The sequence below is a fragment of the Pteronotus mesoamericanus genome, unplaced genomic scaffold (assembly GCF_021234165.1).
Source record: "Pteronotus mesoamericanus isolate MK-2021 breed Mesoamerican mustached bat unplaced genomic scaffold, CSHL_Meso_final scaffold_31, whole genome shotgun sequence".
Taxonomy (NCBI): domain Eukaryota; kingdom Metazoa; phylum Chordata; class Mammalia; order Chiroptera; family Mormoopidae; genus Pteronotus; species Pteronotus mesoamericanus.
Genome location: NW_026555312.1, coordinates 34,900,751 through 34,928,338, shown reverse-complemented (window position 1 = coordinate 34,928,338; position 27,588 = coordinate 34,900,751). Strand labels below are relative to the sequence as shown.

Sequence of the window (27,588 nt, the reverse complement as noted above, 5' to 3'; positions counted from 1 at the left end):
CAAGAAAAATATCAAGAGACCAAGGTCAGGAATACATAACGGAAACAGTCAAAGAGGGTTGCAGAGAGATCACAACAGGATAGGTGAAACATCATACACACATGCAAAAAGGCAAACCACATGTTCCTTCTAGATATTGTCCCATCTCATCTTTGGTTTACAGCAAAACGCCTTGTAAAAGTTGCTTATACATGCTCTCAAATTTCTCTTCCTCCATTTGCTTCTTGAACTCATTTTAATCAGGCTCTGGCTTTGGCATATCATGGGATCTGTTACTGCCAAGTTATTACTGACATCTAGGTTGCTTAGTCCAATGGTCAGTTCTTCATACCGATGTTACTTGACCTATCATAACATTCACTATGGTCAACCATTTTCCCTCTTGAAATATTTCCTTCACTTGCACTTCATTTGCCTTAGTTTCCAAGACTTTCTGTACTCTGGGTCTTCCTGCCTCATTGGCTGATCCTTCTCAATCTCTTTTGCTGTTTCTATCTTTCTGATTTTAAACGATGGAGAACTGTCTCTGGTCCTCATTTTTTTTTTCCCCCTACACTCATTTCCTTGGTGATCTCAATCTCATGGCTTTTAATGCCAACTATTATGTCGATTACAAATTTTTTATCTCTGAGCTAGCTTTTCTCAGTTTCAGATTTGCATAGTTAGCAGTCTGTTTGACATCTCCACTTGCATTAGTATTTACACTTAGTTTATCTAAAACTGAGTGGATGATCTCCCTAACCTGACTTGCCCCAATCATCCATTACAGAAAATTGGGAGTCATTCTAAACTCTTTCAACTACTCTCTCCCATTTCCTCTGCCAATCTAAGTGGGCACTAAAATGAAGAATTATGGGCATATTACATAATGCTAAGTATTTGTTTCTTCATCTTTAAAAAAGCTACCCTATAATGTTACTGTGAATAATAAATGGGTAAAATAAAGTCCCAACTCCTCTGCATGTGATACTGGTGCTTCTATGCTCAGACTTCGGCCTTTCCAGGATCTTTCCAGAATGGACTGGATGTTATATATGTTAACATACAAGTAACTGCCATTTCCTGTTGCTAAAATATCTTTCCTCTTGTTACAAATTTTTCATTCTTTAAGACAGAAGAAAAGTACAGCCTATCCTGTGATGTTTTACTAACTTAAAACAGGTAGTTACTTTTTGTACTGGCACTGTACCATGCGCACGCATCAAACTACTGTATTAACAGTCCCCTCTGGCAATAAGCTCTTTGAAGACATGGTCTGTATCTTTATCACCTTTCTATTACTAGTGCCTAGGTATCTGGGCATTCAAATACTTTGCAAAGTAAAATATCCAAAACAATCATGGAATTATTCATACATAAAATCACATCAGTCCTCTGCTTGGATTAGAAAGAAAGTTAAGTTTTAAAAGGAAAAGCAAACAGATGGCAGAGAGGCAAGAATGGGGACATTAAGAGACAGCTTTATGATTTAAAGACTCATTAATTGGCTACTATTTCCCAATCTATTTTAACACTAAGAATTTGTATAATTGTGACAGTATATGCAAAACTACTTACCTATTTTTTCTTCTAGTTCTTTTACCGAAGGTGGTTGGTCATTTTTTACCAAAGGTGATTTCTCTAAGCAATCCTAGGTTTTATAGGGGGAGAAAAACAGAATCATTTCTGATGATGAACTGGCCATAATGTTAAGCATGAGAAAATAATTATTGAAGAATTCATACAAAAAGCAGTTTGGTGTACAGTCTTTTTCTTCCCTTGATAGACCAGATAATACTGACTTACACAGAATAGCATTTACTATAAACAAACAGTAGCGTCCAAAGCCAAGATAGACAACCTGACACACATCAAATACATAAGAAAAAGATTAACTGATTAATTTATCATGTCACAAATTTTAAGAAAAATCTAAAATTTTAGCTAATTACCACTACTGCCTGTTTTGTTCAATAGTGTTCTTTAAGGTAATATGTCCATCACATAAGAATGAAATTCAAATTTTTCAAGTTTACTTGCAGTTTTGCTGTTAAGTTATACAATACTGACCAAAACATTTAACTCTTTAATCATTTAATCTTACGTAAGATCATAATTCTAAAATGATCTTAAGCCAAAAGCCATCAATGTGATAACAGAATACACAGCATGGAAAAGTTTAATGTATTTTTCCAGAAATTTCCCACTTGAGCTTAAATGCTAATAATTTATTTGACATCAAAGTATAAACAACTTTACAAATTTTCTAGAGTTTATAACAGGAACTAAGAATTTACTTAAATCAATATAATACAAATTAATAGTACCTTTAATAATATCAACTCTGCTTTTACTTCTTGCAATTCAGACTCTTTTTGTTGCAGTGCTACCCTTAGGTTTTCAAGTTCCTTTATAAAAGATTTTTCTTTTTCATTATGAATTTCAATTTTGCTATGCAAATTTTTCGACATTTCTTCAACCTGAATTGAAAGTTCCTTATTGTCAAGCCTTGTTTTTTCATTAGCATTCTTCATTTCTAGAATATCAGACTGCAGGGCCTCTTTTTCTGATTTGGTTTCTTCTAACTCTTTCCTTAAGAGAACTTTCTCTTGTTCATAGTCTCTTAGTAAAGACCTAAGTTCCTCACACTGAACTTTATTTACCTCTTGAAGGCACTTAATATTTTTTTCTAACTCTACTATCTTTTTATCATATTGAGAAAGAAAATTGTGTTTTTCCTCATTTATTTTAGCTAAGGATTTACCTACGGCTTGTAGGACATTTGCAACATCTTGCTCTTCATTTTCTTCTGAAACTTCGGACTCCATTTGCTTAAGAAAACCATACAACTGAGTTATGACAAATAACTTCTGAACTTGCTCACTTTCAAACTGTTTACTTAAATTATCTCTCTCTTCAAGTGTTAACTGAAGTTTCTTTTCTAATTCAGAAATGTGTTCCTTAAGCATAAAATATCCTTCTTTTTGAGACAGGAGATCTTCCAAATCCCTACTCAACTGATTCTTTTCTGTACTTAGTCTATTGTTTTCCTCATAAAGAGACTTCATTTCAGTTGACAGTGCTTCCTGGTCTTCAGAGAGAGTTTTCAATTGAACCAGAAGCTTTTCAAGTTTTTGGTTACTTTGATTCTTTTCTTCTAAAGTTTCTTCTAGTCTTCTTGTCAATTCATTTACCTTTTGTTCTAGTTCACTGTTGTACTGGGTAGTTTGCTGCACTTTCTCCTTAAGTTCTGTAATTAATCTTTCTTCCTTCTTACATTTTATGTGGAGGTTATCCATCTCTTCATGAGAATTTTTTATTTTACTTAAGAAATCATCTTTTTCCTCAGCAAGAGAACTTATCTTTGCTTCAAATTCTTGTAACATGGAATCTCTCTGCCTTAGACTAACTAAATACACTTCATTCTTTTCTTGAAGGTTTTTTATGGCATTTTCCAGTTCTGGTACAAGTTCTTTTTGTGATAACAACTTTTCGTTTTCTCTTTGGAGATGATTCACAGTTTCAAGAAGAGCATCTTTTTCGTTAAAAGCAGTTCTGAGCTTCTGCTGAAGTTCATTAACATCAGATGCTTGCTGTTGCTTCATTGATTCAAATTCTTGACTTATTTTTCCAGCAGATTCCCCTAGTTCTGTTTGTAAAATTTCCATAATCTCTCGCAAACTCTCATAATTTAATACTGCTTCTTGCTTTTCTTGCTGTAGGTTTTCGCATTGCTCCTTAAGACACTGTATTTCAAACAATAATGTTAATTTTTCTTTTTCTGAATCTGACAAAAATGTCTCATGTAGCTCTGATATTTCTTTTTGATGTTGTTCCTGAAGATGCTGTACTTCTTTGTTATGCTGTTCTACAGTATAGCAAAATTGTTTATTTGAATCTTCTAGCTCAGATTTTAATTTTTCAATTACACAGCTCTGTTCTTCTTTAGCTAGTAATAATTCATTAATTTTAAATTCTAAGTCTTCCCGTTCATGAAAAAACTCATCCTTTATATGTTGGGCATCGATTTCAAGTTTTAATTTAAGATTATTCATATAAATTACCTCATCTTTTAAGATATTATGTTGAGACTCTAGTTCTTTTAAGGTATCTTCTAAGTGTTTGACCTTTTCGTTTACTACTTGTTCTACAAAAGTATCTTCCTGTAAGAGCAAAGAACACATCTGATTTTCTTGGTTTGCATTTGAGGCTGTCCCTAAGTTTTCTAATTCACATTCACATTTCTCCTGTGTGTTCTTCTCACTTGCCTCACATTGTTTGACTAAGTTCTCCTTTAGCTGGTTTAAATTATTTACTTCTGCTTCATGTTCTTCAGCAGATGCTGCTAACTGGCACATTAATTTTTTCACCTCTTCTTGGTATGTAGCTTTGAGCTGCATAAGTTCTCCTTGTAAACTATTAATATCTTTTTGGTAATGTTGAAAATTAGCCTCAATGACATTTTGGAGATGAGTAATTTCTTGCTCCTTTTCATTCGTGGCAGCTTCTAACTGCTTTTGTAGATATAAAATTTGCTCCTCATAGGCTGGCCTAATTTTCTGAATCTCTTCTTGTAGTTTTCTAACATTATCTTCACAGTCACTCTGAAATTTAAGTTGTTCTAATTGTTTTTTTGCTTCTTCTAATTCCTTTTTCAATCTAGCTTTATCTTCATTATGTCTGAAATGTACTTCCATTAATTCATTTTTCAAATTTTCAATTTGTTTCATACAGTTTTTTTGTGATTGTTCAAATTCCTTGTGCATGTTTTCCATCTTAGTTACAGAATCCTATTATAAAAATAAGCACACAAAATTATTTAATTAAGACTAAAAAAACCCCTACCCTCACAAAAAGTATTATCCACAAGCTATCTAGAGAGAAAGAGAAATGAGCAGAAAGATACATTGAGAAACAGGATACTGATATTCCAAGAGTTCTACTTAGGTTCTGACTACCTTAAGTATGGCAATATATATCAGCAGTACTAATATTATCCAAAGTAATAACTAAAAGCTAGGAAATTTCTTTTCTTTTTTTGAAATTTATTTGCAAGAGAGAGGGAGGAAGGTAGAGGGGGAGAAAGGAAGGAGTGAGAGAGCGAGAGAGAAAGGGAAGGAGGGAGGGGGGAAAAGATAAACATCAATTTGTTGTTCCACTCATTTATTCATTCATTTGCTGACTCGTGTGTGCCCGACTAGCAACTGAACCCACAACCTTGGTGTTTGAGGACAATACTCCAAATAACTGAGCCACCAGGCCAGGGCGGAAACGTCTGAATTTTTTTTAAAGGACAAATTATGTAAGTTGTATTAAGTCACAAGGTTTTAATGACTATCTTCTGAGTAGATTAATAAAACACTTTTCGGAGAAATTTGCCCAGTCCCAAGAGGCAACTGAATATCCTCAAACTGAGCAGGTAATAGTATATAGAGTATACAGAGTGTTTGTGAGACTCTAATTACTTGAATAAACACTTTTCCATAAAATAACTATTTTTCTTTCATTTTTATTAAAGAATGACATTAGCAACAAGGAAGATTAAACAATGCTACAAAGAGATGTTAGCTCTGCTGTTGGGGACCACTTTCTGTGGTATTGGGAATTGTAGGCCTGCGTGAGCCAGGCCTTGAAAGGGCCTGAAAGTCTTGGCTGGAAAACCGGAAATGCTGGGTGGCAGACAGGACCTCATACTGGCACTGGGGGTACCCTGGGAAATCTGGCCTAAAGAATGCGTTATATTTACTGAAGCTTGCTCTGTTTCGCCCTGTCCTGATAAGGAAAAATCAAGTGTTTAGTCTTAAAGCAGGAGAAAATATTCCCGAGCCCCTGAACCTTAATTTAATAATCATCTGGCATCAGTATGTCTAACAGACCCTAACCCAAGGCTGATCCATGTATTCCTCTTATTGTTATCTATAGCCCTCTGATGTGGATTGATAAGCTTTGCATGTATGCTGTATACCCCTGCACATATCATTCTCAATAAAAGCCATTTCAGAGAAGGGCTCAGGGAATTCCCCACTAGAGGGAATTGCCCCCCTCTTTACTTGACAGGCAATTGGTGTATGGAATGACTCGTTATTTCATCCACAGCAAACCAGGGGACTTCGTGGGATGGGGTCCCCCACACTCTGTCTATGTGCAGCTGAGTGATTTATGTTATTTTTCCTTTTAAATATAAATTTGTTTCCTTATTTGTAAATTGTTAAAATCAGCTTTCTAAGGTCTTAGGTCTAAAACTCATGACCACACTATATAAGTTAATAAAAAAAATTAAAATATTGCCTTACCTCAACCTGTTGTTTAATTTTAATATTTTCCTTTTTCAGAGAAAGACAGTGTTGTTCAGTCTCTGCCTTTTCCAGAAGAATAGTATCTAGACGTTCAGTCAATGCCTGTTTCGAAACAAGATGATTTGTTTGCCTCAAGTTAAAAATTGTGGATTGACCATATGCATAATTATCTCATCTTTCCCAAACAATACTAAAGTAAGAATAACAAATTTAAGAAGGTATATAGATAAGAACAAAGAGAAGGGAGAAAAGATATGAGAATAAGAGAAATTTCAACATATTTTTGGAAAACTGAAAGTGAAAGGAGAAACTGAATTAGAGGAAGAAAGCTACAACCTAAGGGCCTACACAGAGAAACACTTGTGAGAACTAGAAATACTTTTTAGAGAATTATAGGAACTAAAGGCACAAGATATTGTTGAGGAAGGTATGATATATATGGTGTTCAAAAACTGGAGATTGGGTGACAGTATGAATAGGGAGTGGTTAGAATAATAGGTAAGGAATCTACCCATGTCCTGTTGTCCTGTCTCCCGCAAAGACAGGTTTATTCTCTGCAGAAATTAAATAGGAAAGGAAGTTAATAAAATGAAGATTAACAATTCAAGGGTCAGTTCTTTTTAAAAAAGCTAACAAAGCAGACAACCTCTAGCAAGATTGTTCAAGGGAGGCCTGAAGTAATAAAAACATTATAAATAAAAAGGGAAAAGTATCTACATGTAAATCAGAGCTTAATAAAGAGAGTATTATGAACAATTATTTGGCAATAATATTGAAAACTGAAATAAAAACTTCTAGAAAAATATAACTTTACTAACTCAAGAAAAATAATTATACAGCATTATTAACATTATATCTACTTAAAAATAAAACCAGTTATTTAAAATTGTCTACCAAAGAAAAAGGAGAAACAGATAGTTTTACTGGTGAGTTGCATCACATTTTAAAAGAATAGATTATCCCAATTACATATGAACTTGTCAGACAAAACAAAAAGCAAGAAGAATTTCCAAATTATTATACAAAATTAGTATAACTTGATTCCCATACCCAGGGACTTCACAGACAGGAAAATCACAGACCCATTTAATCACAAATATAAGTTTAATCCTTAATGTTAAAGTGTAGATGAATGTTAAAATCCTAAGTAAACATTAGTCCACCATCCCCTTGAATTGTCTACCAATAAACTTATGTGAAATCACAAAGGAAAACTTTATTGCTTTAAAAAATACACAGATGCACAAAGTTTAGTTCTATATAAGTTATACCTATTATTCAAACAAAGGGATTTTAATATGTAATATGACAAAAACATTCCTCCCATGCATCCATTCTTAGGAAGCTACAGAAGGGCATGCTATACCACCAAAATGAGAGGGTTAACCAAAAAGGTGAATGACACAGGACCTGGCAAACAGGGGGACCAACACAGAAAAGCAGTATAGAAATTCACAGGACCAGGGTAAAAGGCCATGTCTTAAGAAAACTGCAATGAACCTACTAGAGAACAACCACAACAAATTAGAGCATGAGGAGAGCACAAATCTGACCATTTGTAAAGAAGAACTCATTGTGAAAGATGGCTAAAGTTTTGCTTGCTTTAACTGGAAGTTAATACCTAAATGTTTAAAATGGATAAATTAAGAAATACCACGATAAACATATTATTTAGAAATACAGAGATAATTTCCAGAAGTCATGTAGCATAATAATAAGCTATTTAGTCATTAGTATTATTTCTAAATCATGGGCATATACTGCTTTGGTTAAACAATTTTAGTTTTTTTAAAAAAAAATTATTTATTTTTTCAAATGGTTAAACAATTTTAATTTTAAAATTAGTTTTTTTCACATTACTACAATATAAACTTCTGATTGGTAAATATCAGGGGTAGACTCAAAACATTAATTAATTTTAGGAGCCATAATAGAGGTCATTAACTGAAAAAAACCTCATAGATAAGAGGCACAGAATGGACAGTTATTTCTTAGGAAAAAAATTTGATTCCAGCAAAGTAAAAATGACAAGAGTGATATGTATTAGAAATTCTAGCATCTTAACACACAATTTTCACCTTTCTCTTGCATTTGGAAGCAGGATATAAATTCACTGTAATACCACATACCTCAAATTTTGACATGGGAAATATGGCTTTTTATTACTCTTTTTTCAAAAGTCAGGGACTTCCAGCCAAGATGGAGGCTTAGGTAAACACACTTTGCCTCCTCGCACAAGCAACAAAAGGACAACAAATTTAAAAACAAAAATTACCAGAACTGCCAGAAAACTGAACTTTAAGGAAGACCAACAGCCAAGGAGTTAAAGAAGAAACATTCATCCAGATTGGAAGGAGGGGTAGAGACAGACAGCTGGGCTGAAAGGTCTTACAGAAATGTGGCAGTTGGTGGATTGGGTGGTCTCACATTTGCGTGCAGATAAGCCAGGAGGAAAAGCAGGGGAGTGAGACAAACTGCGCAATCCAGGGTTCCAGTGCAGGAAAAGAAAGCCTCCAAACATCTGGCTGTAAAAATCTGTGGGGAATGTGGCAATGGGAGAAACTCCCAGTCTCACATGAGAGTCTGTTGGAGAGACCCACAGGGTTCTAGAATGTACACAAACCCACTCACCTGGGATTCAGCACTAGAACAGCCCAATTTGCTTGAGGGTAGCAGGGGAAGTGACAAAAAGCTGGTGAGAGCTAAGCAAGTGGACCCCTCCCCCACATATAGTGTCACAACGCAGCAACCTATGTTGCCCCGCCCTGGTGAATACATAAGGCTCTGTCCCTTCCAACGTAACAGAAATGCTGAGATATATGGCTCAAATGAAAGAACAGATCAAAGCACCAAAAATAGAACTAAGCAATGAACAGATAGCCAACCTATCAGATACACAGTTCAAAACACTGGTAATCAGGATGCTCACAGAAATGACTGAGTACGGTTGCAAAATGGAGGAAAAAGTGAAGGCTATGCAAAGTGAAATAAAGAAAAACATACAGGGAACCAACCACAAAGGGATGGAAACTGGGACTCAAATCAACGATTTGGAGCAGAAGGAAGAGATCAACATTCAACCAAAATAGAATGAAAAAACACGAATTCAAAAAAATGAGGAGGCTTAGGAACCTCTGGGACAACATTAAACATTCCAACATCTGCATCATAGGGGTGCCAGAAGAAGAAGAAGAGCAAGAAATTGAAAACTTATTAGAAAAAATAATGAAGGAGAACTTCCCCAACCTGGAGAACAAATAGTCTTCCAGGAAGTCCAGGAAGCTCAGAGAGTCCCAAAGAAGTTGGACCCAAGGAAGTACACACCAAGGCACATCATAATTAAATTGCCCAAGATTAAAGATAAGGAGAGAATCTTAAGAGCAGCAAGAGAAAAGGAGACCATTACCTACAAAGAAGTTCCCATAAGACTGTCAGCTGATTTCTCAAAAGAAACCTTGCAGGCAAGAATGGGCTGGCAAGAAGTATTCAAAGTCATGAAAGGCAAGGACCTACATCTAAGATTACTGCATCCAGCAAAGCTATCATTTTGAATGGAAGGGCAGATAAAGTGCTTGCCACATAAGGTGAAGTTAAAGGAGTTCATCATCACCAAGCCCTTATTACATGAAATGTTAAAGGGATTTATCTAAGAAAAAGAAGATCAAAACTATGAACAGTAAAATGACAACAATCTCACAACTATCCACAACTGAACCTAAAAAAAACAAAAACAAAATAAGCAGACAACTAGAACAGGAACAGAATCACAGAAATGGAGATCAGAGGGGAAGGGCGGGGGTAAGAATGGGGGGAAAGGTACAGGGAATAAGAAACATAAATAGGAGGTACAAAATAGACGGGGAAGTTAAGAATAGTATAGGAAGTGGATAAGCCAAAGGACTTATATGAACAAGCCATGGACATGAATTAAGTGGGGTCAGAGGGGATGTGGGTGAGCGGGAGGGTGCAGGGCAGAGAGGAATAAAGGGGAGAAAAAAATGGGAAAACTGTAATAGCATAATCTATAAGATAAATAAGTGTAAAAATATAAACAAAAATAGTCAATATGTAAGTTTTGCAATAAAACTTCAGATGTATTTCAATGCACTAGAAAATGAATAGCAGAAATTTTTATTGTAATTAACACTTGTAAAAAGTCATCAATTTTTAATGTTATATTAAGAACAGAAAACTTTATATTCAAAGCCATGTTTTTCCCAGTATAGTTTTCCAATTAAAGAAAATTTAGCAAGAATGTCTTTTCAGTTTTCCAGCAGTGTAGAGGACTTATTATATTATAGTACATGATTTTCCTATAACAGTAAACTAACTTACAACAGTTGAATAACTGATGCACATCTTTCCCAGTCACTCCCCAGAGTAATTTCCTCATCAGAACTGGAAATCAAAGATATCATTCTCACTTAATTTTACCAAACCTTTAGTTTCTGAGACTTGAGTGGTTAGGATAACAGGCATTAATATTAAACTAATAACCTGAAAGGTCAAGTTGGCTAACTTAAGGGAAACTTTCTAATCTCATACTTAGGAGATTTGACAGAATGGGAGAATACATTGATTGGTGATAAGAAATAAAGGGCAGATATTTATATATTCTGAAATGGATTTGTATGAAAAGCATTTTAAGGGCTAAGGATTGATACCAAATTAGAAAAGAATCTTTGTGGTTTTCTTTTCAAAAACAAAAGCTTCCTTCTGGTGTGTATGTGTTCATGTGCACTTGCACGTGAATGTGTATATATGCATGTGTATAAAATATCCCCACAAATTATGGTAATAACAGTGATAATGAACAATTATTGAGCATGTATGTGACAGACCCAGTTCTAAATGCTGTACACGTATTTACTCATAATACTCAAAACCCTATGAAAAGTAGGAATTATAATTATTGTTATTTATTTAATTTTTTTATCGTCACTTGTGGACATTTTTTGATTGCTTTTAGAGACAGAGAGAAACATTGATTGGTTGCCCCTCCTATGTGCCCTGACTGGGGATTGAACCCACAACCTAGACATTGGCCCTGACTAGAAATCAAACCAAAGACCTTTCAGTCTACAGGATAACGTTCCAACCAACAGAGCCACATCAGCTAGGGCAAAAGTAGGAATTATTATCTCTACTACACAGATGAAGGAAAGGAGTCACGGAGAATGAAGAAACTTAGCCATGGTCACATAGCTAGCTGGTAAGTGGCAGAGCAGAGATCTGAAGGTCTAACAGGAAATCTGGCCCCAGAGTCAGTATTTAGTTATCAGGTAGTTGTACTCTGACTAGAACTCATCAAGAAAATACACAATGACCCAATAAACAAAGAAAAGTACTGTAAATTCAGTGATGCTTAAATAAATCAATTCATTATGAATCCTAATGGTATTTGTGCATGCCATTCATGCCTCATATACTATTTTAGCTAAAAAAAAAAAAAAAACCAAAATGATATTGCACAGGGATTTGAGATGCCGCGTAGTAACTTCCTGAGTCCTTCAATTGTCCAATGCTCCTAAGTTTGGAGACAACTGATAAGAGTGTAAGACAATACATAGTAAAAGAACAGATCACAAAACTCAAATAATAAATATGAAAAAACAAGAAAAAAATTATTTTAGAGTTTTGTGAAGCAAAAGAAATTTTCAATAAGGTTAGGTCAAGTGGGAGAAGGAAAAAGCATTTAGTTAGCATTTAAGGGCATGTAAGAATAAGCAACTCAGGATCTTCAACAGATTAACAAGACAAAAATAATATTCTGTGATCTGGTATTTGGATTGAAGAGTAAAAAGAGAAAGGAAGCCTAGCTGGGGTTTATTATTAAGATAAGTCATGTATGACGTGCGGCATTTCACAGAGCCATGAAATAGAGATGAGGATAAACTGCAGCATTATCTTGAGAAAACAACAGGTCTCTGGTGACTGAATGACACACGCAGATGATAAAGGACACAGGAAAGGTGAATAGTCTCTCATGTTAAAGGCCTGAAAAATAGTGCTGCTTCTTGTTGTCCAGAGAAGAGGATTTGGTCATTTTGAGGCGATGACAAAAGTAATGGGTAAAGATTTTTCCCCCAAATAGCTAGAAATTCAACTGTGAGATCGGGGTTGGTAGTCATGTCCAGAAATACATATTGATGTGTAGATTATATGTATGTATAAATGATCAGCCCCCAAATCATCATCAAAGTCCTGAGCATAGCTGGGTTTTCTGAGGAGAAGAGGGAAGAGCAGGGCTGAGATTGAGCCAATAACCATAGTTATAGAGTGTGCTGGATGAAAAGGAGAGACAACAATACTCATTTCAGAACTGAAGGGACCTCGAAGTCATTTAATCCTCTCTTTTTACAGTCAACCAAAGTGACTGAAAACTTATCTAAGGGCAAAGAAAAATAAAAAAAAAAAAAACAGGGACAAAAAGCGAGATAGCACTCTAGGAGGCTGACAGCCCTTAAGGAAATTTGATTTACCATTAGACGTTCCCTCTAAGTAAATAAATGAAAATTAAAGGAGTATCCACAACTATTTCATTACCTTAATAATTTCATCAGTTCCTCCAGCAACAGATTTTGATTTGAGTTCTTCAATTTCTTTCTCTAATTCTAAACAATTATTTAAAAAGAAAGGATTCCATTTGAGAAATGAAAAATAACTGGCTAAAGTTGTAAGTACATTCTTTAAAAAAACCCCACTATAACTTAGAATACATTTAAGAAGCAGCCGATATTTTATGAAAGCATTAACTTCACCCAGTATTACCTTTTATTTTCCTTTTCATTATGAAAAACTCCAAACAAATAAAAGATAATATAAGTAGTTTGCATGTACACATCACCCTGATTTAACAATTGTTATAAGGCCAGTCTTGTTTCATCCTGACCTGTACTCACTTTCTCCTTTCTTTCAAATTTTGAAGCAAATACCAGAAATTATGTTATTTCAGTTATAAGCAACATTTAAAAAAAAAAATTTTTATCCTTATCCACGGACACTTTTTTTTTCCAGTGCTTTTAGAGAGGGAATTGGGGTGAGAGAAATGATGAATTAGTTGCCTTCTTGTATGTACCCTGACTGGAGCTCAAACCTGTACTCTGGGTATGTACCCTGACTGGGAATTGAACTCATGACCTTTTGGTTTATGGGACTACTCTCCAATCAATTAAGCCACATTGGCCAGGGGCATTTTTCATTTAAATTTAATCCTCACCTAAGGATATGTTCATTAATTTTAGAGAAAGAGGAAGGGAGAGAGTGTAAGAGAGAAACATTGATGTGAAAGAGAAACATCTATTGGTTGCCTCCTGTATGTGCCCCAAATGGCGATCGAATCCACAAACTTTTAGAGTACAAGATGATACTCCAACCAACTAAGCCACAGAGTCAGGGCTGTAAACAACTTCTTACTGTAGAATCTTAGAGCAACAGCTAACCTCATTCATTTCATCAACTCCTGTCTAGGTCTGGGTCCTAGAACACCTATTACAAACTGACCCAACCTTCCAAAATACAATTTGACCTTTCAGGTAAAAAGCCAGTCTTGGCTTTTAGGATGGGCAGTTAACATTCGTTAAGTCATTGGAAATTCAAACACTAACCCACACATAGTAAATAGGATACTAATATCTTCATCCTTTTGGAATATAAAGAAAGGGAAACTAGGGAATCAGTCAACTTCAGCAAATAAATATAATTCAAAATCCTAGAAATGGAAATCTTTTATTACTTAGACCTCTTTTACTTCTTTGGCTTACAACCTTATGACTATTAACATTTCAGTTAACTAGCCTAGAAAAAATGCTTGATTCAGAAGAACATACAATCTAAATGAAGTTAAAAAATGTGCTTAATTTTAACAAATTGTTTTTTAAAAATCCTCCTCCCTGACTTTAATAATGCAGAGGCAAATGGTTAGAATGCTAAATAATAATAGATTCCACTACACTAAGATTATAGTGGATTCACCAGTAAACAAAATAAGTCAATGTACTATTAAAAAACTAATTTTTAACCATGCTTAAATGATATTATGGTCAAGATCAATATTTTCAACCCAATACCTGTACATCTTGAATTAGCTTTCTGTATTAGCATCATCTGCTTCTTGGCAAACTTGATAAGCTCTTCCTTGGGCAATGTTTCCAGCTGAAAGATGTAGTGATACCAATTTGTTGTAACTCATATTTCTACTATATTGCAAAAAATGAACATCACGTCTGCCAAAATATAAAAATCCTATTGAATAAATCTTTATGTCAACCAAACGCCACATTTTTAGAAAATAGAAAATGCAACTTCAATTATTAGTTAAGCAACTACTAGGAAATGTAAAAATAGCTCATATCCTCTTACAGATATTGTTGTCAGATATTGTTGACACTTTCTAGGTTTTGATTTCATTAATTGAAACAGTAAGGAACTGAGACTACTTTCACTTCAAGTTCTTTAGAGCTCTAAAATTATTTCACTCTATCCAAGGCAAGTCTTTGGCTACATGCAAATAAGTAAGCATAATTCTTACAGCAGTAAGATGAATCATGTTGCATCTAGGCTTTAGCTAAAAAGTCAGGTAAAATACTTAACTTACTGCTCTCCCCTATAAAATTGGGATAACAATAGTAGTTATCTCATAGTTACCATGAAGCTGAAATGAAGTAACTGCGTGTTTAGTAAAGTGCCTGAAACTTGAAATGCATGCAGTACACCACGATCTTTGAGTACTGTTTAATTGTAAACTGCCATACAGGGTCATAAAAATTACCTGATTCAATTCTATCCTCACAGTATAGAAGAGAAGCACTCAGAATAGAGTCTCTTAATTCCTACCAACTTATGTCTTTGCTCTTTCCACTACACTATATAAATCCTCATAAATAAGACTGATTTGTTTCATGTCTGAAAAATTGCAGAATCAGCTGTGCTAACAAGCAGCAGAAGGTAAACAAAAAGTCAATCTTTTTTTCATACCAGGAAACTTAAAAAGGAAATAAATGGGCCACTGTATAAATTAAAAGTGAGATTCCTTGGAGAAAGGCTATTTAAAAAAAAAATAGGTCACCCCTTTCCCTATGCCGAAGTTCTCCAATTCATCACCCTTCCACTCTTCAGGGAGCATGCTAGTCAAGTATTCGCTTCACCTTAGATTTCCCGGTTCCAGAGGTTGCTGATGAAGCCACCCCATCTTGAACAGGATCCTGCAAAACAAACCCAGGATGTCAGAAGAACCCTTTTCCTAGCCCCGAGCAGAACGCGGAAACTTGAGAGGTAAATACTCTTCCTGCGGTCAAGTGCAGGAAACCTTCAACATGCCAAAGAGACCTGGGGGAGGAGGTGTCTGTCACTGGGACCAAGCTTATATAAGTGGCTCTGAGGGGCCGGGTACTGGCGAGGGACGGAATTTGGGGAAGGTGGGAGAGACGGGGCAGCGAGAGGCAGCGAGAGGCTACGGTGCTGAGCTCTCAATGTGGCCTATATCCGCATCTAACCCCGGTGCTGGAAGACTCGCGGGGAAGATGGTGGGGCCTCAGCCCCAGACCGCCGCTCCGGCCGGCCGCGTTACCTCCATGGCAGCTAGCCTACTGTAGCCCCGTAGTCCGCAGCCTGGCAGCCCGGAGGCCACTACAACCACACAGCCCGCTGGCCCACAGCTCGGATGTCGCCTCCTAACTTGCGTCTGCGGCTGCTTCTGACGTGGCCCCAATTGCAGGTCAAAGGTGGCGCTTCTCCTGCGGCCCCAGCTCACGCGTCTCCATGGCTACCGCCCAGCGTTTCCGCTTCCGCTCCTGCAGCCGTAGGCAGTTCCTTGTCGGTCAGGCTCCTCCCGCAGCAGTGCGTGGTCCTGCTGCAGGACAAAGGAGGAGCGCGCTGTAGAGCCCAGTCAGGGAGGAAAGAAGCCGGGGGCCTGCTCAACATGGCGAGTGAGTCAATAATTTCCCTTCGGTAAGTTAGCCAGTTAGCACAGGGGGGTGCTGTTGCTTGTAATGGTATTGAAACCGGAAAAGTCAACTTTTGTGCTGTCACCTACCAGACCCGATAAACAGTGACAGAGACTGCATCTCTATGGGCGCTTTATTCATTCAGACGGCCCTCCAGATCTGAGAAGATGGCGGGTTATGAACCCCAACTGAACGTCTTAAATTCCATTTTAAACTGACCTTTTTTATAAGGAGAAGGAAAGTGTAGGTGAGGGATTTGGAATTCAGGGAAAAAGTTAATCAGAGAAAAAGCTGCAGCATTCTTGCATCTGTGTCCTGGGCAGTGGGCATCTGATCCTGGAGTACCATGAATGGCTCAGATACCATCCTGGTTGCTTGCAGTTCTCCTGAGGCACAAAGGTGGAACAGCTTATGGCCTCCTGGAGTCAAGGTGGGTCATACCCTCAGTGCCTAAAACAGTAGCTTTTTACATACATTGATTACTAAGCTTATTAGCTAACCTGAAACTAAGGTTTTTCCAACATTTGAGTTCCCCATCAGTATTACACATCGCTAGTCAATTATTTGAGGTTTGGAGTTAGCTTAGAACTGAAGCTACAGGGATATTTGGTTCTATCTATTAATATAAATGACTTTATGGCATTTTTTTCCAGTATGGGATCCAGTCTGAAATCAGATATTACATTTAATTTTCCTATCTCTCTAGGCTTGTGCAATCTGGAACATTTCCAGAGCCTTTCTTGGCCTTTTATAAAATTGACATTTTTGATACTTTGTCCAAACAAACAAACAAAACCAAACAATTGAGCTCATAGGTACAGAGAGCAGCAGATTGGTGGTTGCCAGAAGCGCAGAGTTGGGGGAGGGGGCAAAATTGGTGAAAGGGTCAAAAAGATACAAACTTCCAGTTATAAAATAAATGAGTCACAGGGATGTAATACACAGCATGGTGACTATAGTTAATAATGTTGTATTGAATATTTGAAAATTGAATATTTGAAAATAAGAGTAGATTTTAAAAGTTCTCATCACAAGAAAATAATTTTTTTGTAACTGTTGCAATGGATATCAACTAGACTTATTGTGGTGATTGTTAAGGTGGGCAGTGACACAGCCTGTGAAAGAATTCACAAAGAAGATAAAGTGTAGAGAATAAAGTTTTTATTCACTCTCCAAGAAAGGAGAGGGGCGTGGTGTAGAGAGATTCACCAGCCTTGAGGGGTGGGAGCTTTGAATTTTTATTGGATTATAATTGGGTTAAAATAGGGTGAGCGGGGGTGGTCACACTTGTATGTCCACTGGGCTGTTGACGCGTTGTAACACAAGTCTGCAGTTTGTTCCAGTGTTATATTCTGCCTGTGGCTGTAGGGTGTACTTAGTTCTGGACTTGATGCCAGTAATTTCCAGTCCTGGGGACAAGCTCAGAAGAGTAAAATGACAGTCATGGGCCTGCTAGGCAAATGATGCCATAATAACAAATGGGGCTGACTTTGTCCTTTCAGTGATTATTTCTCAATATATCAAGTATTGAATAATTATATTTTACAGCTGTAACTAATGTTATATGTCAGTTATATATCAATTTTTTAAAAAGAACTAAAAAATGGACATTTTTGAAAATTACATAGTCCTTCCTACCTTATATTTTATTTTTTCAATTAACATTCAGTAAAATTGACTTTTTACTTGGCATACATCTTTGAATTTTAATACATACGCAAATTCATGTAGCCACTGCCATAATCCGGTTTTAGAACAGTTTTATTATCCCCTGAATACTCCTCCATACTGCTCCATTGTAGCCAGACACTTGTCCTATGCCTAGTAACCTGCAACCGCTATCTGTTCTTTGTCACAGTAGTTTTGTCCTTTCATGAATTCATATAAATGGAAACATATAGTTGCCTTTTGAAACTAACTTCTTTTCCTCAGCAAAATGCCTTTCAGATTCACCCAAGTTGTGGGGGTGTGGGGGGCAGGGGAGAGCAATGAGGAAAAATGTTGGACAACTGTAATTGAACAATAAAAAAAAATTTGTTCCTTTGTACTGCTAAGTACCATACTTCATATAGATGTACTGTACCATCATTTGTTTATTCATTTACCAGTTGCAAGACATTTAGGTTTCTGTCCAGTTTAGAGTAATTATGCATAGAGCTACTATAAACATTGATGCACAGGTTTTTGGGTGAATATAAGTGTTCTTTCTGGGGACAGTCACATTTAGTGACCAACTGCCTTAGTAAGGTATGCAGAACAGGATATGAGGGAGGCAGTCATAAACAGTTTTGCGTTGACCTTTATGGAGGTTATTTCAGTGCTTAACAAAACCAAATGCAGATGGCAGGGAGTATAGAAATCCCATTGAATACCTTATCAGTCCACTATTGAATAGCTTTTTTAATAAAAGGTATACTATGGTTTGGTTGCAAATTTTCCAGAAAACCAAACACATGACACATTAGTTTCAGGGCCCACAAGAGTGCAACTACAGTTGGCTGATTGGACTGAAACAATAGCACTGTAACCTGAAAAAGTGATGAGGCACCAACAATAAATAGCTTTGGGGGAGGTGGTCAGTAGTCTGCCAGGAGAGACCAGACTGACTTCGGGCAGGAGTCACAAGTCTGCAATGCAATGGCAGCCTCTGCAGTATCAGAGCCCTTCACTTTGTTTTTTTTCTGTGATGGTGGAAGTATTGTCCTGTGGGATGTGATGATAGATCCAGGCAACAGGCTATTAGCAACTAGGGCAATGTAGCCTCAATGAATAGTTTGATTCCAGTCAGTTTCATCAGAGAATGGGTCTTTTTTGTGGGCATCTACATGAGGCCCCAGAAAGTTTAGTCAGCAGCTGTAATTTGTTTCCACATTTTACGGCCCCTGAGACAATTGTCTTTAGTCAGCCAGTCTGTAATTTTGAAAGTGGCAGATCAAATAGTGAAGTCACTGGCGAAAAGCCCAAGTAGTCAGTAAACACATAGTAAGGTTCATCAAGGCAGGTATTAACCACATCTCTGAGAAGGGCCTTGAATTCTTTCCTCTGAGTGGAGGTGCTGTGTCTGTTTTCAATGTTGCAGAGCTGGCACTGACGTTGAACAACTGCTGCAGTCCAGTGAAACCAAGTTTTAGCTTAGCCCAACTAGGTTCATGATTTAGGGTAATCTATGAAATGCCTGAAATGGCTGAGTGAGGGGCAAAAGTTTCCCCAGAGAGATAGCTGCCTCTTTTTCATGTAATGCCCAGATGCCTATTTTCATTCGACAAGCAAGGTTTTGTGAGCCCTTACATATCAGTCACAGAATCTGAGCTGAGCCACCCAAAAATGGGAATATCAGGCCAGAGATTCACAAGGCCTACATAGATCAGTTATCTCTCAATTTTTATAAAAGAGCTCTGTAGCAAGCTGATCACTGCTTTTCGAAAGTGATATATCTGGTAACTATCCCAGGGATGCACTGAGTCCAAACCCTCAGGGGTCCTTCCAGGTGAGGGCTGCTTCGCTTCCCTAGAGCCTCTCATCAACAAAATCATTCATCAAAAAATAAAATTATTTTATTTCTTATGTCACTAATTACAGTGAGCGTTGAAGTCCCCTAAACATATTTATTGTCTTCTTTTCATAAGTAAATTAAAGAATATATATGACTTGATTAGCTATAAGTTTAATAATATCAGGAGACCGTGCGGCCTCCTGATATTATTAAACTTATAGCTAATGTTACCGAACAAACGGACCCAAGGGGGTGGGGGGATTGTGCCCAGATGCTATTACCGAAACGACACCCCCCTTCCCCCGGGTCCCTCTGTTGTAGGTCCTTTGCCTGCCACCCTTGGAATTATGGCTCTGAATGGCAGAGTTTGGTGAAAAGGAAAGGAACTATTTATTCAAAAGTTATACAGGTTTGATTAATGGCTAAATGTCACCCTTAAACCTCAAAATCCCTTTATAACAATCACCAGCACACACACCGTCCTGCCTTCCCCGGCTTTGCCCAGTTAGGCCAGTCAGGCCTGTCAGGGTTACCGTCCTTCAGAAAGAAAAAAGAACAGAAGTCCGGGACTCGGCTGGGTAGGTCTCTCGCGGTTCTCAGCACCATCCTCTGCGTTGCCGCGATCTCCCTGTGTCTCTCTATCTCTCCCGTGGGCACCAGTCTCTCCTCCTTCCCTCCTCTCCAGTTACCTTCTTCGTGGAGTCTTTTAAACCTTCCTGATTAGCTTTGGTGATATGCAAAATAACCATTTTTGCATATGAGGAATGATGCCATCCTGTTATTGACATGCAAAATGACTCTCAGTGGCCCTGCTCAAAGCTCCCATCCCCCATGGCGGCCCGCCCTGGGGTGGGGAGAATATATTTTTCTTGGACACCCCAATCTCTGGACCTTGTTACAAATACCCTTGGCGGGGGGGCCTGGCTGTGCCCCATTACAAATATACCTTTATTTAGATTTTGGAAGATTATCTTTTTTATATTTCACATTCTTTGAACTGCTGATTAATTCATTAGTTCATGTTTTTAAGATTTATATTAGTGTAATGAGCCGAGCTATGACCAGTTGAATGAATATGTTTTTTCCCAAATGTAGAAGTAACACAGGTTCATTGTAGAACATCTGGAAAATAGAGGGAGATCTCAAAAATAAAATTAAAAAAAAACTTTGAACACCTTATAGAAACAGAAAATAGGAACACTTGTCAGTGTGCTATGTTGCTGGATACATTGTGTGCCAGATGGAGACTGCTTTGTGTTAACCAGTAGGACTCACATAATATAGTTTGAGGATGTTACAAAGCCCTGCCTAAGTGAAAATATCTTTGCCAGCTTGGCATGGTGCCACCATTCCTTCCTTATGTGAATAAGGTGGGGCATTATCCCCAGAAAAGCCTCATACAATGCATCTGTTACTTTGAGTCCTGAGAGACACCTGACATTTTTTGTTAGTTTATTTACAAGTGTTTGTTCAGGAAACTCAATTATTGGCTCTTTAGAGCTTCAAGTGTAGCTCTTTAAGTATGGATCTTGCCCCCTCATAATACATGCTGTATTATGTTATTCATAATACAGATGAGAATCTAGGCCAGAGTTTAAGGTACTTGTTAAAGGCCCTAAAGTTGTTAGTGGCAGAGCAACTACCAGAACTGAGGATTCCTGGCCTTTAGTCCAATACTGTTTCCTCCATCACACAAAAATATTACCTACATGCTGTTACATTATAGAGTCACATGAATATACTATAGCCAACCAGCATTACATTTTAATTTATTAAGTTTTTATAAAAATTCTGAAAACAACTTATCATGATATTTGGGTGATTCTTGTTGGTAAATCTTGATTGTACTTTAAGTTAAGGTGAGCTTCAATACATTTAGTGTATCAGATTATACAATTCATGGATTTTTCTAGGGCTTCTGTAACAAAGTACCACAGCCAGGATGGCTTAAATAGGGGAAACTTATTGTCTCACAGTCCTGGAGGCTAGAAATCCAAAATGAAGCTGTCAGCAGTGTTGGTTCCTTCTGAGGGCAGTGAGGAAAGGATGCGTTTTAGGCCCCTTTCTTCGGCTTGTAGATGGCCATCTTCTCCCTGTGTCTCTTCACAATGTGTTCCCTCTATGTCTGTCTCAGTGGCCAAATTTCCATTTGTTTATGAGGACACCAGTCATACTGTATCAGGGCCCACCGTAAGAAGCTTCATTTTAAGTCGATTGCCTCTGTAAAGACCCTTTCTCCAAATAAGGTCCCATTCTGAGGTTCTGAGCGTAGGACTTTAATATGAATTTGGGGTTGGGGGCACAATCATCCTCTAACAATTAAAAAGGCACATATACCAAACTCCAAACTTACGAGATTCAGAAAAATTATGTTTCTAAGGAAACGGGAGGAAACAGAAGTGATGATGGCGCTTTTTGTCTTTCATGACCTTGACATTTTTGAAGATTATAGGTTAGTAGTTTTGTAGGATCTCCCTGAATTTGGGTTTGCAGGTTGTGCAGTTTTGCAAGGAATATCAATAAAGCCATGTGTGTCATACTGTGAGTCATATGATGTTGATATGTCTCATTGCTAGTGACATTAACTTTGACCATTTGGAAAGTTACTATTTTTTCCCTTTGTAATTGATAAATATTTCGGGAGATGCTTTGAAACTATGTAAATAACCTGCATCTTATTAAATTTTCACTCACCAATTTTACCACCCAGTGACAATTCTTGCTTGAAACACTGATTACTTCTATGGGGGTTTCTAATTCCATTATTTTTCCTACATTTTTTGGTCACTCTACTGTGAGAAAAAAATCTCTCCCTTATTTATTTATTCTAAAATTGTAGATTCATGGGTTCTTATTACAAGGGTTATGCTTGCTTATTGTGTTATTTATTTTGATGGTTGAATTGTACTAGATTTGATCAATGGGAGACCTTTCAAGCTCTTTCCTGTGTTCTTTTTTGTTTAATTTTTATCTTTTCATCATTTTTTAATTTTCAGTTACAGTTGACATACATTATTATATTAGTATCCGGTGTACACTCCAGTGATTAAACATTACATAACTTAATAACTGACCATCCCAATAAATCTCATACCCATCTGACACCATACATAAGTATTAGACTATTATTGACTATATTCCTTATGCTGCATTGTACATCCCCATGACTGTTCTGTAACAATAAACTGGTAGTTCTTAGTCCCTTCACCTTTGTCACCCATTCCCCCAACGCCCCTCCCATCTGGCAACCATTGAACCATTCTCTGTATCGATCATGGTTTCTGTTCTGCTTGTTTATTTTGTTTTTTAGATTCAATTGTTGATAGATATATATTTATTGCCATTTTATTGTTCGTACTTTTGATCTTCTTAAAGACCCTTTAACATATCATAATACTGGTTTGGTGGTAATGAACTCCTTTAGCTTTTTCTTGTCTGAGAAGCTCTTTATTTGTCCTTTTGGGTGGGGCAGAGCTATAGGGTAGCACCAGGGTGGGGCAAACAGTGCAAGTCTAGTTGATGGAGTCTCAGATATGGCTCCCACCTGCTAGCTCTGTGGCTTTGTGGCTCTGCGACTCTGTCAGGAAAGGGCTCATCCAAGGACCAATGGCCTATGGCAGCGATTCTCTCTGGGAGAAAGCTGGCCCTCCAGTTCTTGCCTTGAGGCCAAACAATTCAGTTTCTCCCTGAATGTCTCTTGTGCCTTTCAAACTGCTGCCCCCAAGATGGAGTTTGGAGGGGGGTGGTTCAAGTAGGTTCATGTGTGGGCCCTTTAAGAGGAACTACGTGGGACTCAAGAAGGTTTCATCTCACTCAGCCTCAATCTCCACTGGTTTTTACAGCCAGAAGTTACAGGGACTTCTCTTTCCAGCACTGGAATCCTGTCTGGGCTGGGGGGGCCTGGCGTGGGGCTGGGACCCCTTGCTTCTTTAAGGGGACCCCTAAAGCCAAGATATTTGTCCCTCCTGATTTTTATGTACTACATATGGGTTTGGGACCAGCCTGTTCCTCATCTCTGCTCCTCCTGCCAGTCTTGATGTGGTTTCTTCCTTAATTCTGTAGTTGTAGGGCTTCCATTCAGCTTAATTTTTTGGAGGTTCTGAATAATGGTTGTTCTGTAGCTTAGTTCAGAGAATAAAAAGACAAAGCACAAACAGAGAAAATCCGAATTACCTAAAACATTGAGGGTACAAAGAGATTGAAAGTGATTAAAGGGGAAAAAATATACAGGTTGGGGCAAAAGTATGTTTACAGTTGTGAGTATGAGTGTAAAACAGGAGGTGGAGCCCAGGGATCTTGACCACTTGTTCAGATAATCCAAAAAACCACAAGGAGGACCTGATGGAGCAGACATAGCCCTTACTACTCATATTACAGGGAGCACCAACAGCAGCAGCATGTCAGTGAAGTAGGACTGCATTCCTGAGTCTGACACTCATTTTAAAGAGTCCCAGATATAGGAATCACTTGTCCTACTTGTGACTTTAAACTACAGTACCACAGTGTGTGCATACAAAAAGAAGAGGTCAAGAAGCAGTCACAGGATAAGAATCCACTCCAAAAAGGAGGGAGTTACAATACATTCACAAAACAGTACACATTCCTTCTGGCCAGCAGCCATCTGACAAGCACTCAGTCATGGGAGAAAGATGGGCCATGACCAGTATAACCCCACAGTGAGAAACAGTTTATTGTCATATTATTATTTATTAATTATTGTGTTATTTTCCATATGAACAACTCTAAACATACTTTTACCCCACCCTGTATTATGCAAACATAAACCAAATGAAAAAAATGACATAAAATAGACTTGAAAGCAAAAAGGCATTACTAGAAATGAAGAGAATATCATATCAGTAAGTTCAATGTACTAGGAAGTTTGTAATTCAAATGGACTTAAAAATATAAACCCAAATGATATAAAACAGAGCTACAAGGAAAAAGAGACAAATTTATAATCATAATAGATTTAACACACCTATTTCATTCATGGATAGTGCATACCTCTTTAGAAACAATAGACCCCTTCAGAAAACTCAGTAAGGATATAAAAAAGTTAACATGAAGCAACAAATTGTATTCAACATTCCTAGACAATCCACTCTACCCAAGTTTTGTCGGCATGCTCCAGGGTGTTATTCCCAAGAAGCTCCTGAGATGGCAGCAGAGAGGCACACTTGGAATATTTTAAAAACTGACTATATTGTACTATAAAGCAAGTTTTTAAAAACTTCAAAAATTTAAATTATTTAAAATACGTTTCTTGCTCTAATTTCAGATAATTTGGAAATCAGTAGCGAAAGGTAACTATAAAGTCCTTATACTTCAAAGTTATAAAGTACACTTCTAAATAACATTAGATTCAACATTCTTAGATAATCTGCTATACACAACAACTTTTCCCAAGATGCACACAAGATGGCAGCAGAAAAGCATACTGGGATCATTTTTTAAAAGATCATGTTCTATAAAGCAAGTTTTAACAAACTTCAAAGGATTATAAACAGTATATATTTTGTTCTCATCGCAGTTAATCTAGAAATCAGGAACAAAAGGTAACTAGACACCTCTAATATTTAAGAGTTATGAAATATACTCCTAAATAACCCCCAAAATAAATTACAATTGGAGTCAGGAAATAATTTGAACTAAATGAAAATGAAAATACTACATACCAAGACTTATGGAAAAATGTACAGTCTTAAATGCACATATTAGGGGAGGAAAACTTAAAATTCCCAAGGCTTGCATCTTTCTTAAGAACCCAGAGTATTAAAAGAACCACAGAAAGTATAAGAAAGAGAATGTGCATGTAGAGTTTTCTGGAAGGGTATATGCTTGAAATGACAGCAGTTCTTACCTGTTTAGATAGGATTTTGAGATACTTCAATTTTTTTTATTTAAGCTACAACAACAACAACCAAAAAAACATTTTACATTTTGGACAAAAAAAGTACAAGAGGAAAATATTGGGATAATTAAAAAATAATAATAATCTAGACTGTTGTGGTGACAACACCTGAAGCCTTTACTTTTCTTTCTCAGCTTGGTCTCTTGTTAGAGAGGAATAAAACCGCTTTCTTTTTCTTTCTTTTTTAATTTTTAAAAAAATTACTGATTTTAGAGAGAGAGACAGACAGAGAGAGAGTGAGAAACATCAATTTGTTGTCTCATTTATTCATTCATTAGTTGATTCTTGTATGTGTCCTGACATACATCTTGTCATACTGTCATACAAGAATCACACAAGGTTTGTAGAATCCTCGACCTTGGAGTATCAAGATGACACTAACCAACTGAGTTATCTGACCAGGGCAAAGCTGCTTTCTAATTGTTTACCCCAGGGTCGCTCCATCTCTAATTTCCATTTGTTCATGTGCAATTGTAGCAGTTCTGATAGAGGGAAGTCCTAAGCTTTTGGTGTCTGGAATGTATCTGAGCCTGGGTTAGCCATTTATAAGCTTTGTTCTTTTGAACCCAGGACTAACCTCTCAGGTCTTTGTTTTGACTCTTGTAACATTCCCCATTTTTAAGCATGCATTGCTAAAAGACCTAGGCCTAGGCCTTGGGTCTCCTCAATAAGTTGTGAGGTTGGACTTCACAGGGCTCAAGTAAACTGGGACCTTACCTAGCGCATTCCCAAATATGGTTTTTGTTCTCAAGTATGTGCTCATTAAAAGTGGTCCTACAGAGAGTGCTCACCTCATGTTCACACCACTGGTGACCTCAGTTGGGACCCTAGCCATTCATCCTGGCCCTTGCCCCAAACCTCATATCTGACCCTCCGCTCACCTCCATTCCTCTCCACTGCTTGCCTCATACCTCAGGCCCCGGCCCCACTACCCCCAGGCTGCTACCTAACTTATGTCTGGCAGCTTTTGCTGGAAACCTATTTAGGCTCAAGTTGGAACACATTTCTCTCCTCTTGTCCACAAACCTGCTTCCCTCAGGTTCAACTCCCCTCTCCCTCAAGTCAGGCCCTCTGCTTCCTACACATACCACTTCCGGTTAGCCAGATCACTTACGTCACTTCTGGTCTCAGCTCTGGCCTTAAGTCTCAACCACAACCCTTGCCTCCAACCTGGCCCCACTTCTTGACTCAGGAAGGAGCCCTGCTGCTAGACTTTTATCTGTGACCTGCTCATTACCTCATGTCCTAATCCCATTTATTATATAGTGCGTATTTTTAAAACTGACCTAAGGAGACATCTTTATCATACAAAATACACCAAAAGCAGTGATTTTTCAACCAGTGCTCCACAAGAATTTTTAAAACATGCAATACCTGACTATTTAGTCAGGTTCACTGACCTCTTTTTAGATTGTCAAATAAAGAAATGAGAACAGCAACACAATAGCCACCTGGTATGCATGAATCAAAATCATACATTTTTTTTGTCAGATTGGCAAAACAGTTTTTGGTGTGCCACAGAATTTTAGGAATTAGTTTATTTGTGCCATGAGATAAAAAAAAGGTTGAAAATCATTGACCTATGGATTGGGGTCTATTACTAAATCTCCTATTCTGTTCCATCAATTTGTTCAGTAGTAGTGTACTCCCAAACCCTATGCAGAAGAGGTCTCACAAAACGTGGTCTCAGCAGAACCCAGAGGACTGTCCTGAAGAAATGCTCACCTGAGGGCAGCCTGGAGAAAGTGCTCAGAGAACTCCACCTAACTGTAGTGCACTGCATACCCTAGGAACCCCCTCTCCTTCTCATAGGCTGGCTAGGTACCTAGAAATAAACTTTACAAAGGAGGTAAATGACCAGTACTCAGAAAACTACTGAACACTGAAGAAAGAAATTAAGGAAGATAAAAAGAAATAGAAACATATACCACATTCATGGATTGGAAGAACTGACATCATTAA

The 27,588-nt window shown here is 37.4% G+C and overlaps 1 protein-coding gene across 1 annotated transcript in view; it reads right to left on the bottom strand.

The window, feature by feature from the left end:
* The window catches only part of GCC2 (GRIP and coiled-coil domain containing 2), a 99,353-nt gene extending 83,366 nt beyond the window's left edge, over positions 1-15,987 (bottom strand). Inside the window, exons 1-7 of the mRNA XM_054592012.1 lie at positions 15,844-15,987; positions 15,422-15,478; positions 14,345-14,429; positions 12,822-12,889; positions 6,273-6,377; positions 2,307-4,769; positions 1,558-1,630 (exon numbers count right to left, since the gene is read on the bottom strand). Of these exons, the coding sequence (XP_054447987.1) occupies positions 1,558-1,630; positions 2,307-4,769; positions 6,273-6,377; positions 12,822-12,889; positions 14,345-14,429; positions 15,422-15,478; positions 15,844-15,849 (2,857 nt within the window). The 5' untranslated portion in view covers positions 15,850-15,987. The remainder of the gene's footprint in view (positions 1-1,557; positions 1,631-2,306; positions 4,770-6,272; positions 6,378-12,821; positions 12,890-14,344; positions 14,430-15,421; positions 15,479-15,843) is intronic.
* Between the last annotated feature and the right edge of the window lie 11,601 nt (positions 15,988-27,588).